We start from the raw sequence: 12,789 nt of genomic DNA, 5'->3' as shown, positions 1-12,789 counted from the left end.
AAGTGTGGGACTGTGGGAGAGAATGGGCAGAGGACTCGCTGGGAACTCCTTCAAAGAGTGGTCACTGGCTCAATGGAGTGAATGGCCTCTGCAGAATCACTTTTTGATTAAAATTGCAAATTAATATAAAAATGGAAAAAGTACTAGATATGTTTAAATTATCTTTTGTTCTGTTAACAATGATTGTGATTATTCTCCAGTGGCTTCCCTCCGCTGGTCTTGGCACCTTGCTCACTGTGAACTACTGGTTAATGTGTTTTTGATTTGAATCCTATGTTTACGAAGTCTTTGGGTGACCAGACAAGTCTGAGCTTGCTGTGGAATGCAGCTTGCCCATTGCTTTGGCTCAGAGTCATGTTTTCAGGTTCCTGCTGAGATAAGGAAATGTACGTCTGCCTGTGTATTTGATGTGCTTGAGTGTCGTGATGGGGTGAGGGCTGCTTCCTGTGAAGATTTTTTTTACACACGCCTGATGTAGGCCAGTAGACCTGTCACTCTGTGCTGGCATTCCCACCTCACTCTGACCTCTTCCCACTTCTCTCCGTACCTCCCCAAAAGCACTGCAGATGCTGCAAACCTGAAATAAAAACAGTGAATGCTGGGAGTACTAGATGGATTCAGACTGCACCTGTGCAGGGAGAAACAGGATTAGTGTTTTAGGGTTGAAAACCTTCATTAAGCATGAATGTCAACCATTCCTTCTCTCCATCTCTCTTTCTCTCTCCAGCCTCCCTTTAAACCCAACCCCACTGCACTCCTTGACCCCTCCATCTGTGGCAAGTCCCACATTCCTCCTGCTCTCTGTTCCCATCTTCACTCCACTCCTGAAACTCTGAGAGCTGTAGCAACCTCTTCCAGGTCATCCACAGGACCTTCTCCTTTCAAAGGAAGGAGCACAGGTCTTTGTGCCAGTTAGCAAAAATATTTAACCTGATTTGAATGTGTTTGAAAGGAAGGATATTCACATAGAAACGTATCAACCCAAATCTGAACACAGATTCCCCTGCTCCCTTAGGTCTTACCAGGGTCTCAGTCTCTGTGGAACTCACCAAGGTCCCAGGTCTCACTCTCTCCCAAGACTTGCTTTTATCTATAAAAACCGGCTCGCTGCCTGACTGTGTGAGGACTATTGCTGACTTTGCCAATAGCCTGTTTGATAGGTAGCTTGGGATTGCAGTAACACCTGGGACAACCATTCTTCTTGTTTTTAACAGCGGCTTCGACATGAGAACCTGGTCAGTCTGCTGGAAGTCTTCAAGAAGAAAGGTCGCTGGTTCCTGGTTTTTGAGTACATGGACCGCACGCTCCTGGATGACTTGGAGCAGTTTCCCAAAGGGCTTGACTACAGCAGAGTCAGGAGCTACCTGTTTCAAATCCTGCGGGGCTTGGCCTTCTGTCACAGCCACAACGTGAGTCCGACCTACCCTCCCAACAATGGCACCAGGACAACACCTTGTATTCTGTCTGGGTAGCCTCCAACCTGATGGCATCAACATCAATTTCTCCAACTTCCGGTAATGCCCCCCCCCCCAACTTCACCATTCTCCATCTCCTTTTCTCTCTCGTCTTCTCTTCTTGCCTGCCCATCACCTCCCCCCTTTTCTTTCTTCCATGGCCTTCTGTCCTCTCCTATCAGACTCCTCCTTCTACTGCCCTGTATCTCATTCACTAATCAACTACCCAGCTCTTTACTTCACCCCTCCCCCTTCAGGTTTCACCAATCACCTTGTGTTTCCCCTCCCCCCCACCTTTAAAATCTACTCCTCAGCACTTTTTCTCCAGTCCTGCCGAAGGGTCTCAGCCTGAAATGTTGACTGTACTCCTTTCCATAGATGCCGCCTGGCCTGCTGAGTTGCTCCAGCATTTCATGTGTGTGTTGCTTGGATTTCCAGCATCTGCAGATTTTCTCTTGTTTGTGACTGGCATCAGGAAACACCTTTGAAACTATGCTGGTCACTAAGGAGAGACTGGATAGGCTGGGCTGTGTTCCTCGGACTGAAGGAAGCTGAGGGGTGACCTGACCAACATGTATAAACTTAAGGGGGAGTAGATCGGGTATATGGTCAGAATCTTTTCCTTATGTTTGGGGTGTCTTAAGAGAAGAGGGTACAATTTAAGGTGAGATGTTTAGAGGGGTTCTGAGGGGGAATGATTCCCCCCAGAGGGTGGTTGGAATCTAGAATGCACTACTTTGAGGGGTGGTGGAGGCAGAGACTCGCACACCATTGAAGAAGAATTGGATGAGCACTTGACTCAAAGGAATGGCTAGCTCCAGACCAAGTAATAGTAACTGGGATTAGTTAGTTAGGTACAATGGCTGTTGTTTGCACTAGTAGTTTCAAATGACAAATATCTCAGGGCAATTTGTTAATTCTTTAGCTAATTAATGCAATGCACACTTCCCCACTCAGCTAATGACTTTAACACACAAGAGTCTGCAGATGCTGCGGGGGTGGGGGGTGGAAACGAACTGCTAAGAATAACTCAGTAGCTTGAGTAACATTTGTGGAGGCAGAGAGATGATCGACGTTTTGGGTCTAGGGCCTTCGTCTGGACTGTGAGTATAGAGGAAAGTATAAGGAGGTGAGGGAGAGGGGTAACAAAGGTGAATCATAGAACAATACAGCACCAGTACAGGCCCTTCAGCCTAACAAATCCATGCAGACCACAGCACCTTCCCGGCCAGTCCAATTTTCATATCACACAAACCCTGCCTTTGCATGTACCTGTTCAGGTGCTTCTTAAATGATACTATTGTACTATTGGACAGGTATCAGCCTTCAACCAACAGGTTCCTGAACCAGAGTGGATAACTTCACTCGCCTTAACACTGAACTGATTCCAAAACCTGTGGACTCACTTTCAAAGACTCAACAGATCAGCTTCTCAATATTATTCATCTATTTATTTATTATTTTTCATTTGTATTTGCACAGTTTGTTGCCTGTTGCACACTGGTTGGTTGTCTGTCTTTGTGTGTAGTTTTTCATTGATTCTATTGTGCTTCTTTACATCTACCATGAATGCCTGCAAGCAAACGAATCTCGGGGTGACTTACACATACTTTGATAATAAATTTACTTTGAAATTTGATCTTTGAACTACCCCAAATGTTTTCTCTGACAGCTCATTCCATATATTCACCATCCTCTATGGAAATATTGACCCCCAAGTCCCTTTTAAATCTTTCCCTTCTCAGCGTAAATCTATGTCGTTCCCCCCCCCCCAATCTTTGGACTCCCCTACCCTGGGGGAAAGACTGTTACCATTCACCTTATCAATGCCTCTGATAATTTTAAACATTTCTAAAAGGTCATCTGTGTTCCAAAGAATAAAGACCTAGCCTGGCAAATCGCTCCTTATAATCCAGCCCCTCAAGAATTAGAATTAGAATCGGAATCCAGTTTAAGATTACTGGCCTATGTCATGAAATTTATTGTTTTGTGGCAGCAGTACAGTGCAATACATAATGATATAAAAGCTATAAATTACAAATGTACAATAGGAAATATATTTAACAAAATAAATTAAATAAGCAGTGCAATAAGAGGGCAAAAGAAATTGAGTAGTGTATATGGGTTCATTGTCCATTTAGAAATCTGATGGCGAAAGAGAAGAAGCTGTTTCTGAAATATTAAATATCGCTTCAAACACTTTCACCACCTCCTTGATGGTAGCAATGAGAAGAGGGCATGTCCTGGGTGATAGGGCTCTTAATGATGGATGCTGTCTTTTAAAGGCGTTGTTTCTTTGAAGGTGTCATCCATGCTGTGGAGTCTAGTGCCCATGATAGAGGTGCCTGAGTTCTCAGCTTTCTGTAGCTTCTTCTGATCCTGTGCAGTCGCAACCCTAAATCTTCTCTGCACTCTTTCTAGTTTAACCACATCTTTCCTACAACAGGGTGTAGGAAACTGTACATAATACTCCGTGTGGTCTCATCAATGACTTTTATCACTGCGACACAATGTACCAACTCCTAATCTCAGTGCCCTGACTAATGAAGGCTAGCATGCTAAATGCCTTTTTCAACACTCTGTCAACCTGTGACTTGTAACCCTGGGTCCCTCTGTTCTATTACACTCCCTAGTGTCTTCGTATTGATTTTGCATTCATACCATTTGCTGGTATGAGTCCTAGATGGGCTTCATCTGTCCATCATACTCCCTCTCGCTTCTTGTAAGGAATTGATCTTATCTGTCTTATTGCTTTCGATGTCATTCATTACAAAACCATGGAACTAAGCTAGGCTGCCATGTCAAGTGATTTTCATGTTTTATCTGATTTATAGACAAGATTGATGTTGTTGTTGTGCCTTTTTGCACCTTGTGGGGTGTCAGGCGGCATTTTCCGCTGTTTCCACAGCAATTTTCTGTTCTTTTTTACAAAGTCGAGTTGCTAACTTGACACTCAACCCAATACGAATAGAAAGCATGCAAAGAGCTGGCTGGTTTTGAACCCGGACAATTTGCCTCCAAGTCCGGTGCTGATGCCATTACACCACAGGCCAGCTAAAATCGCCTTGTAGACATCTGTACAACAGAACTCATTATTACTTGGGAACAGCCCGTGTCCTATTTCAGAAATTTGTTACTCTGTCACCAGGGGCTAAATTTTGGAATTAAGCTTATTAAATGTTCATCATGAATATTAAGGGTTATTTCTATCCCCAGTCATTCATGTTTCCCTGATCTTATTGCTGAATTAAATGAATTGGGGAGCCTTTGTTACTACATCTGGCCAGCTGTGAGCTGAACTCTGGTTTTGGTGCCTTCTCTGATACTCAGCAGTAGGGTTGCAGAACACTGAGACTGAGAGGATTTCAAAGTGGCTCAAGTCTTGCCACCCAGACAGACCACAAGTGGAGCCAGTGCTGGTAGAATCGTTGCCTTACAGCTTCAGAGGCCCTGATAAAAAAAAAGTGCTCCCAGGAGCCTATTGAGGACAGTGATGAAGGTGAAGGAGATGAAGAAGATTACAAAGACTATGCGAGATCTTCTTCCTGTTGCATGGCTGCACAATGACAGAGATGGATCTTTGTGTTTGGAGAACCCAATCTAATACTCCTTTCTGCAGTCAAGGGAGGTAGATGTGAGAAGAAACTCTGAGAGCCATGAAACAGTTCTGGTCTCCTGGTTATAGGAAAGATGCCATAAAGATTGAAAGGATGCAAAAACTTTTCATAAGGATGTTACGGAGACTGGAGGGCTTGAGTTACTGGAAGAGTCTGGATAGGCTGGTATTTTTTCCCTGGAGCTCAGGAGGTGAAGGCGTGACCTTATAGACATATATAAAATCATGCGGGTAAACGGTCACAGAGTTTTCTCCAGGGTATGGAAATCTAAAACTAGAGGGCACAGATTTAAGGTGAGAGGGAAGGTTTTCAAGGGGACCTGAGAGAGACAACTTCTTCCATACATACAGTGGTGGAAATATGGAACAAACTGCCAGATGAAGTGGTAGAGGCGGGAGCAATGACAATGTTTTAAAGACATTTAAACAGGTAGATGGACAGGAACGGTTCAGAAAGAAATGGGCTAAATCGAGGCAAATGGGACTAGTTTGGATAGCTATCTTGGTCACTGAAGGGCCAGTTTGTATTCTATAAAACTTGCTGTCTCAAATAATGACATTCCGACATCTTCAAGCTTCCTTAAGATCTTGTATTTGAATTAAGTTGCCCCTCATTCTTCTAAACTCCAAAAAGTACAGACCCAAACTGTCTGGTATCTCTTGATAGAACAATCCTCTCACCCCAGGAATTAGCCTGTTGTGCTTCCTCTGCCAGTGCTGCTATATCCATTTTTTGGTAAAACTGTGCACAACATTCCAACTGCGAACACCAATTATAAGATAATCTCCCTATTCTCAAATGCTGACCTCTTTGCATAAAGTCCAACATGCTGTTTTCCACTTTAACCACCTGTTGGACCTACTGCTAACCTTTTTTTTGTGATTACTGCACCAGAACTCTTAGATCCCTCCGGACTTCATTCACCAGTAGTCTCTCTCCATTCAGGTAATTATCCACCTTTCCAAAACCCTTCCTTAAATGTGGGAGTTATCAAATTCCACTGCAGAATCACAGTTATCCTCATCCGCATGCCTTTTCACCTTTTTTATTTAGAGAAGCAGCTCCATAATCCACATTCGCCAGCCAACTTGGAAACTTTGCGTTTCATTCCCTCCTACAGATCATTAATGTAAATAGGAACCAGCTGAGGACCAGGAAACGATCCCTGTGATCCTCCACTCACTGCATCCCTCCAGCCTGAGCAGGACCCATTTATTCCTACCATATGCTTTCTACATGACAGCTAGATTTGATTCCATGCTGACACAGTGCATTAGCCATACCGGACAGAATCACACAGGATGAGTCCATGAGGGAGCCTTTGATCAGTCCCTCCTTCTCGGCCACTCTTCCTCATGGTCCCTTTTGTAACCTGGTTGCATCTGGGTGTCTGTACAGGGTGCCCAGTTAGTGCGTGTAACGTGTATATTTAACATAGTTTGTCGCCCTTCACTGGAGAGGGCCGGGGACAGAATGGAGTCGGGACTGGAGGCTGTTGCCTTGTCACTTTGTTGTAAGTTTTCTTTCAGATCATTCACCGTGACATCAAGCTGGAGAACATCCTGGTGTCTGAGCGCAGAGTGCTCAAACTGTGTGACTTCGGCTTTGCCCGTACCCTGGCAGCCCCAGGGGAGGTACACACCGAGTACGTAGCGACCCGTTGGTACCGCGCACCAGAACTCCTAGTGGGAGACTCCACCTATGGCAAGTACGCAGTATGATTCAGGAGCTCGGGGAGGCTATTCAAACCTCTGTCCCTTTCTACCTTTCCGGTGGGGCTGTGTGCTCAGTATGGCCGCTCTTTATAATATATAGGAGCAAAATTAGGCCATTTCGCCCATCTATTCTGCTCCACCATTCAATCATGGCTGATTTTTTTTTTCATCCCAATTCTCCTCCTCCTCATTATCATTAGCCCCTTTTCCAATAAATAACATTCTCTGCCTTCCAGTCTTGATAACATCCTTCTGAATCTTTTCTACAGCCTTTTCATCTTTATGACATCCTTCCTAAAGGCAGGTAACCAGAACAGTGCACAATACTCCATGTGAGATCTCACTTGGCCTCCACTGCCCTCTGTGTCAACAAAATCCACAGATTCATCACCCCCTGGCTGCAGAAATTTCTCTTCAGCACAGTTTTAAAGGGATGTCTCTTCATGCTGACACTGGGCCCTTGGATCCCAGACTCTCTTATTTTGCCTTTGTCGCAGCTCTGGACTCTCCCCGTCAGACTCAGATCGGGAGCTCTTGATCGACTCACAGATGAGGAGTGGTGGAAGAGAGTTTCTCCTTTCCCACCCCTCTGTGTGTGAAACTGCTTCGTTCCTGATGTGCTCTGTAAATGGTGGGAAGGCATGGGAAGGGGGTGTCAGGAGGTGAGTTGTTTGTCATAGGGTCCCCAGACTCTGGCCTGTTGTTATAATCACAGTCTTCCTGTGGCCAGTCCTTGTCAATCGTGACCCCACCCCCACCCCCAGGAGGTTGACAGAAAATGGTGGACACGCACAGCGGATCTGGCAGCGTTCATGGAGAGAGAAGCAGTTAATGTTACAGGTCAGGGTCGCTTCATCAGAACCAAATGATGCAGAGAAAGGACATCAAACTCTAAACATTACATGTTTCTCTCTCCACAGGTGCTGTCTGACCTGCTGGGTATTTTCAGCACTTGCTGGTTTTAGTTCAGATCTCCAGAACCTGAATTTGTTTTTTTTTGATTTTTATTGACCCCAGGATGTTGATGGTGGATAAATCACCGTAGAATGTAAAGGTTATTAGTGGAACAACTGAATCAATTTGAACAGCAGCTGTTGAGAAGCAAACACTCAGTTTTATTGGTTTGTCTCCCTGAGCGAACAACTCCAAACATGAAAATTGTGTCCCTTCATTCTAATCCCTGGCAGTTTTCGGCTTTCACTCTACCACTTCCTGAATTGGATCATCGCTTACTGAACGCACTGACCCTTCAACTGGAGGTTATTGAGTGGGGATGAAGGTTCATTGGAAGTCGGACTGTATTCCCTGGGGCAGAGAAGAGTGAGTGGAGATCTTATAGAAGTAACAGAATTATGAGGGGTATAGATAGGGTGAATAGCAGGCTTTTCCCCTTCAGGTTGGGTGAGACTGGGTCTAGAGGTCGCAGGTTTAGGGAGCCTGAGTGGGAACTTCTTCACCCAGCGTGGTCCGAGTGTGGAATGAGGTGGCAGATGCGGGATTCATTTGTAACATTTAAGAAAAGTTTGGATGGGTACATGGATGAGAGGGGTTGGAAGACTAGATGGAATTAGGCAGAACACCAGGTTTGGAATGGACTAGATTGGTCTTGGGTTCTTTGCTCTATGACTCCATAAAGTATTAATACTCTGACAACAGGATATCTCCCCATTGCAGCTGTCCCACTTAATGATGCAAAAGGTCTTGTTTCTTTCAAAATAAAATTATAGGAATGTCATATTTTCCACTACCTTTCTGCAAGGTTCCTATATTTTGTACATTAGATTGGAAGATCATTATCTGAGCTCCTCCTCTGCACCTGTGCCAGGGCCATGATGTCCTTTCGAGAGGGCGGGCTGCAGGATTGTCACGATATTGTGGTTGGCAGTGAATATCAGTGCTTCCATTGATATGAGTAGAGGAGTTGGGACATCATATTACAGGTGGACATGTCACTGGTGAGAACATACAGTACTTGGAGTATTGAGTGCGATTTTGATTGCCAGCATAGGAAGTATATGATTGGGCTGGAGATGATGCAGAAAAGATTTATGAAGATATTTCTTGAACTGGAGGGCCTGAGTTATGTATGTTTTCCTTGCAGCGAAAGATACTAATGGGTGATGCACTGAAGTTTATAAAATCACAAGGGATTGTAGATAAATTGATAGTGTGACGAGAATACACATAGATTAAGATGTTAGCTGTCCTGTGCTGGCACCAGTGGGATCAGCAGTTGGTCTGCCACCTGTCTTCAGGAGAGAGGGAGATAAGGAAAACAATGGAGCAGTATTTGGAGATGTTAATGAAGGGACGGGAGAGAGTAACGGAAGGAGAGCTGTCAAGATCGGCTCCCCCTTTGAACCCTGAACTGTTTGAAGTGATGGACAGGCGATACCCCAGCAGGGGGATAAAAAGGGACAGGTTCACTAAGGCAAGACACACACGACACCCCGAGGTAACGAGACCCTGGAAGCGGTGCGTCTCTCACAAGTCGGTGGGAAGTTTTGGACGGCTGGTCGCGGGACAAGCCATAAACGCACAGGGTGGAAAGGCACGATCGGCGGGAACCTGGTGTGTGTCCACCCTTGCCTGGGTGCCGGGTTCACCGCAGAGAAACGATCGTATCTGGAAACGGAGGGGTCACGGTCGGTGACCTCAGATGACATCACAAAGGGCTCGCACAAAAGCTGACTGTGAAGATCTGTGTGTGGAAGCCGTTTGAATATTCATTCGTTTTGCTCTCTCTCTCCTTCCCCCCACTGTCTGTGAACTGAACTAAATTGAACTGAACTTTGCGTCACTTTGAAACTGGTCATTTACCCCTAGACAACGATCGAGCTTGATTGATCCTGTTATCTTAATTCTGTGTACAGTGTGTTTATCATTGCTGAACTGTTGCATTTATTATCCTTTTGATTAGAGTACTGTGTTGCTTGTTTCTTTAATAAAACTTTCTTAGTTCTAGTAATCCAGACTCCAACTGAGTGATCCATTTCTGCTGGTTTGGCAACCCAGTTACGGGGTACGTAACAATAGGGATAGGAGGATCTAAAACTAGATGGCACAGGTTTAAGCCGAGAGTGGAAAGATTTAAAGGGGATCTGAGGAGCAATTTTTCCACATAGAGGATGGTGGATATTTGGAATGAGATGCCAGAGGTAGTGGTAGAGGTAGGTAACCCTATATTCAAAAGAAATTGGACAGATTCATAGAAAGGTATTACGGGAAAGGTTTATTGGATATGCAGCAAACATGGGCAAGTGGGAAAGTGTAGGTGGAAAACTTGGCCAGCCTGTATCCATGCTATCTGACTCATGACTTTGATTTAAAAACCACCTCCGTCCCAGCTCCGCGCCTTTAGTGATCGCCTGCCGAGAAAATCAACAAAACCCCACCTCGATTGTGAGTAACTGAGCTTGTGGATTTCAAACATTCACCTGAGTGAAGCAATTTCTCCTCACCTCACTCTCACACATCTTTACTCTGGGATTGTGACCCTGCCCCTAATCTCCTCAGCTGGAAGAAATGCTCTCCTTGTCGAACCCTGTGAGAATTTTGTCCATTTCCCTGCATGGATATAATGTTCTGATGAGCTGTGGTTGCAACAAATCCCAGAAATTGAACACCAGTAGCTTCACATCATCCCTCAGCTGTGGAGCCTGCTTCTCATGCTGGGGTATGTGAAAGGGGTCGATGTTACCACAGGGGGTCCACTGGGCAGTTGTGGCAGAAAGAAGTGTCTCCTCATGCCCCACCCCATGTGTTACTACCCTTGCAAAACCAGTACAGTACAGTTTGTGACTGGTAAGAGTTCTGTTCTGGTTTAGTATGCTTTCCCTGCTCATCAGTCCATAATGAACTGAGGATCGCAATCGTTTAGCTATCACATAATCTGCACTTGCTGTTTAATGGTGTAATGCAAGTACATTTTGTTGTCCCCAGATCAGTGGATGTTTGGGCCGTGGGTTGCCTGGTGACAGAGATGTTGACAGGAGAGCCGCTTTTCCCTGGAGATTCTGATATCGATCAGTTATATCTCATTATCAGGTGCCTTGGTGAGTGTTATAGTTCAACTCCATTGGTTGGTGGAAAGGCCTGTCATTTAAAATAAATAAAACCACTCTTAAGGTTAGTGACAGTTAATCTTTTCTTATATATATTCTCGGAAGCCAGCATGTATTCCCCATCTCTTTCTGCCCTTGTGAAGGTAGTGGTGAATTGCCTTCTTGAACAAAGTAGTCTCTCTGGTGAAGGTGTCTACAGTTTCAACTCTGTGATTGATTTCCAGGTCAGCCTAGTGTGTCAGCAGAAGGCATTTGCAGGATATGGTGTTTCTTGCACCTGTTGCCCTTATCCATCTTTTTGGTAGAGGTCATGGTCTTGGGAAGTACTGTCAGAGTCTTTCACCACAGGATATCCCGACCTGAGCTGCTGTGGTAGCCAAAGTAATTTTGTGGCTATTCTACTTGTGTTTCCGGTCGATGGTTACCTTCCAAATCAAAAGGAGAATTAGAATCAGGTTCAGAATCATATTTATTATCACCAAATTATATGATGTGAAAGTTGTTAATTTTCAGCAGCAATACAGTGCAAAGACATAAAATTACAAAAAATTTACAAAGATAAATAAATAGTTTTTAAAAAATGGTCTATCACTTATTGTTCTTGGGTTCTGATGGTGTTGTTCTGATGGCGGAGGGGAAAAAGCTGTTTCTCAATCGTTGAGTGTGGGTCTTCAGACTTCTTCACCTACTCCCCAGTGGTAGTAAAGAGAAGAGACCATGCCCCAGATGGATGAGGTTCTTTAGTGATGGATATCACTTTAGAAACATAGAAAACCTACAGCCCAATACAGGCCCTTTGGCCCACAAAGCTGTGCTGAACATGTCCTTACCTTAGAAATTACCTAGGGTTACCCATAGACCTCCATTTTCCTAAGCTCCATGTACTTATCCAGGAGTCTCTTAAAAGACCCTATCATTTCCGCCTCCACCACCGTCGCCGGCCGCCTATTCCACGCACTCACCACTCTCTGCATAAAAAAACTTACCCCTGATATCTCCTCTGTACCTGCTTCCAAGCACCTTAAAACTGTGCCGTCTCATGCTAGCCGTTTCAGCCTTGGGAAAAGGCCTCCGATTATCCACACGATCAATGTCTCTCATCAACTTATACACCTCTGTCAGGTCACCTCTCATCCTCCGTCACTCCAAGGAGAAAAGGCCGAGCTGACTCGACCTGTTTTCATAAGGTATGATCCCCAATCCAGGCAACATCCTTGTAAATCTCCTCTGCACCCTTTCTATGGTTTCCACATCCTTCCTGTAGTGAGGCAACCAGAACTGAGCACAGTACTCCAAGTGGGGTCTGACCAGGGTCCTATATACCTCTCGGCTCCTAAACTCAATCCCACGATTGATGAAGGCCAATGCACCATATACCTTCTTAACCACAGAGTCAACCTGCACAACAGCTTTGAGCGTCCTATGGACTCGGACCCCAAGATCCCTCTGATCCTCCACACTGCCAAGAGTCTTACCATTAATTCTGTATTCTGTCATCATATTTGACCTACCAAAATAAACCACCTCACACTTATCTGGGTTGAATTCCATCTGCCACTTTTCAGCCCAGTTTTGCATCCTATCGATGTCCTGCTGTAACCTCTGCTAGCCCTCCACACTACCCACAACCACCCCCGAACTTTGTGTCTCCAGCAAATTTACTGACCCATCCCTCCACTTCCTCATCCAGGTCATTTATAAAAATCACGAAGAGTAGGGATCCCAGAACAAATCTCTGGGGCACGTGACTGGTCACCAACCTCCATGCAGAATGTGACCCGTCTACAACCACTCTTTGCCTTCTGTACTGTACTAGGATGTGATGCAACCTGTCGGGTTGTTGATGGTTTAGATGCTCCCTTGATGGAGATGATTGCTACCTGGTAATGTGCTACGACGTCACTTATCACTCACTCATGCTCCAGTCTTACTGCATGCA

At 45.0% G+C, this 12,789-nt stretch overlaps 1 protein-coding gene across 6 annotated transcripts in view; it reads left to right on the top strand.

Moving 5' to 3' along the window:
- The window catches only part of LOC134345763 (cyclin-dependent kinase-like 2), a 72,844-nt gene that overhangs the window by 18,068 nt on the left and 41,987 nt on the right, over window positions 1-12,789 (top strand). For all 6 annotated transcript variants that reach the window (XM_063046940.1, XM_063046941.1, XM_063046943.1 and 3 more), the window contains 3 exons: window positions 1,215-1,409; window positions 6,601-6,779; window positions 10,729-10,841. In XM_063046940.1, the coding sequence (XP_062903010.1) occupies window positions 1,215-1,409; window positions 6,601-6,779; window positions 10,729-10,841 (487 nt within the window). The remainder of the gene's footprint in view (window positions 1-1,214; window positions 1,410-6,600; window positions 6,780-10,728; window positions 10,842-12,789) is intronic.

Source organism: Mobula hypostoma, chromosome 4 (assembly GCF_963921235.1).
Source record: "Mobula hypostoma chromosome 4, sMobHyp1.1, whole genome shotgun sequence".
In the NCBI taxonomy this organism is placed as follows: domain Eukaryota; kingdom Metazoa; phylum Chordata; class Chondrichthyes; order Myliobatiformes; family Myliobatidae; genus Mobula; species Mobula hypostoma.
This window is presented reverse-complemented; position numbering and strand designations above follow the sequence as displayed.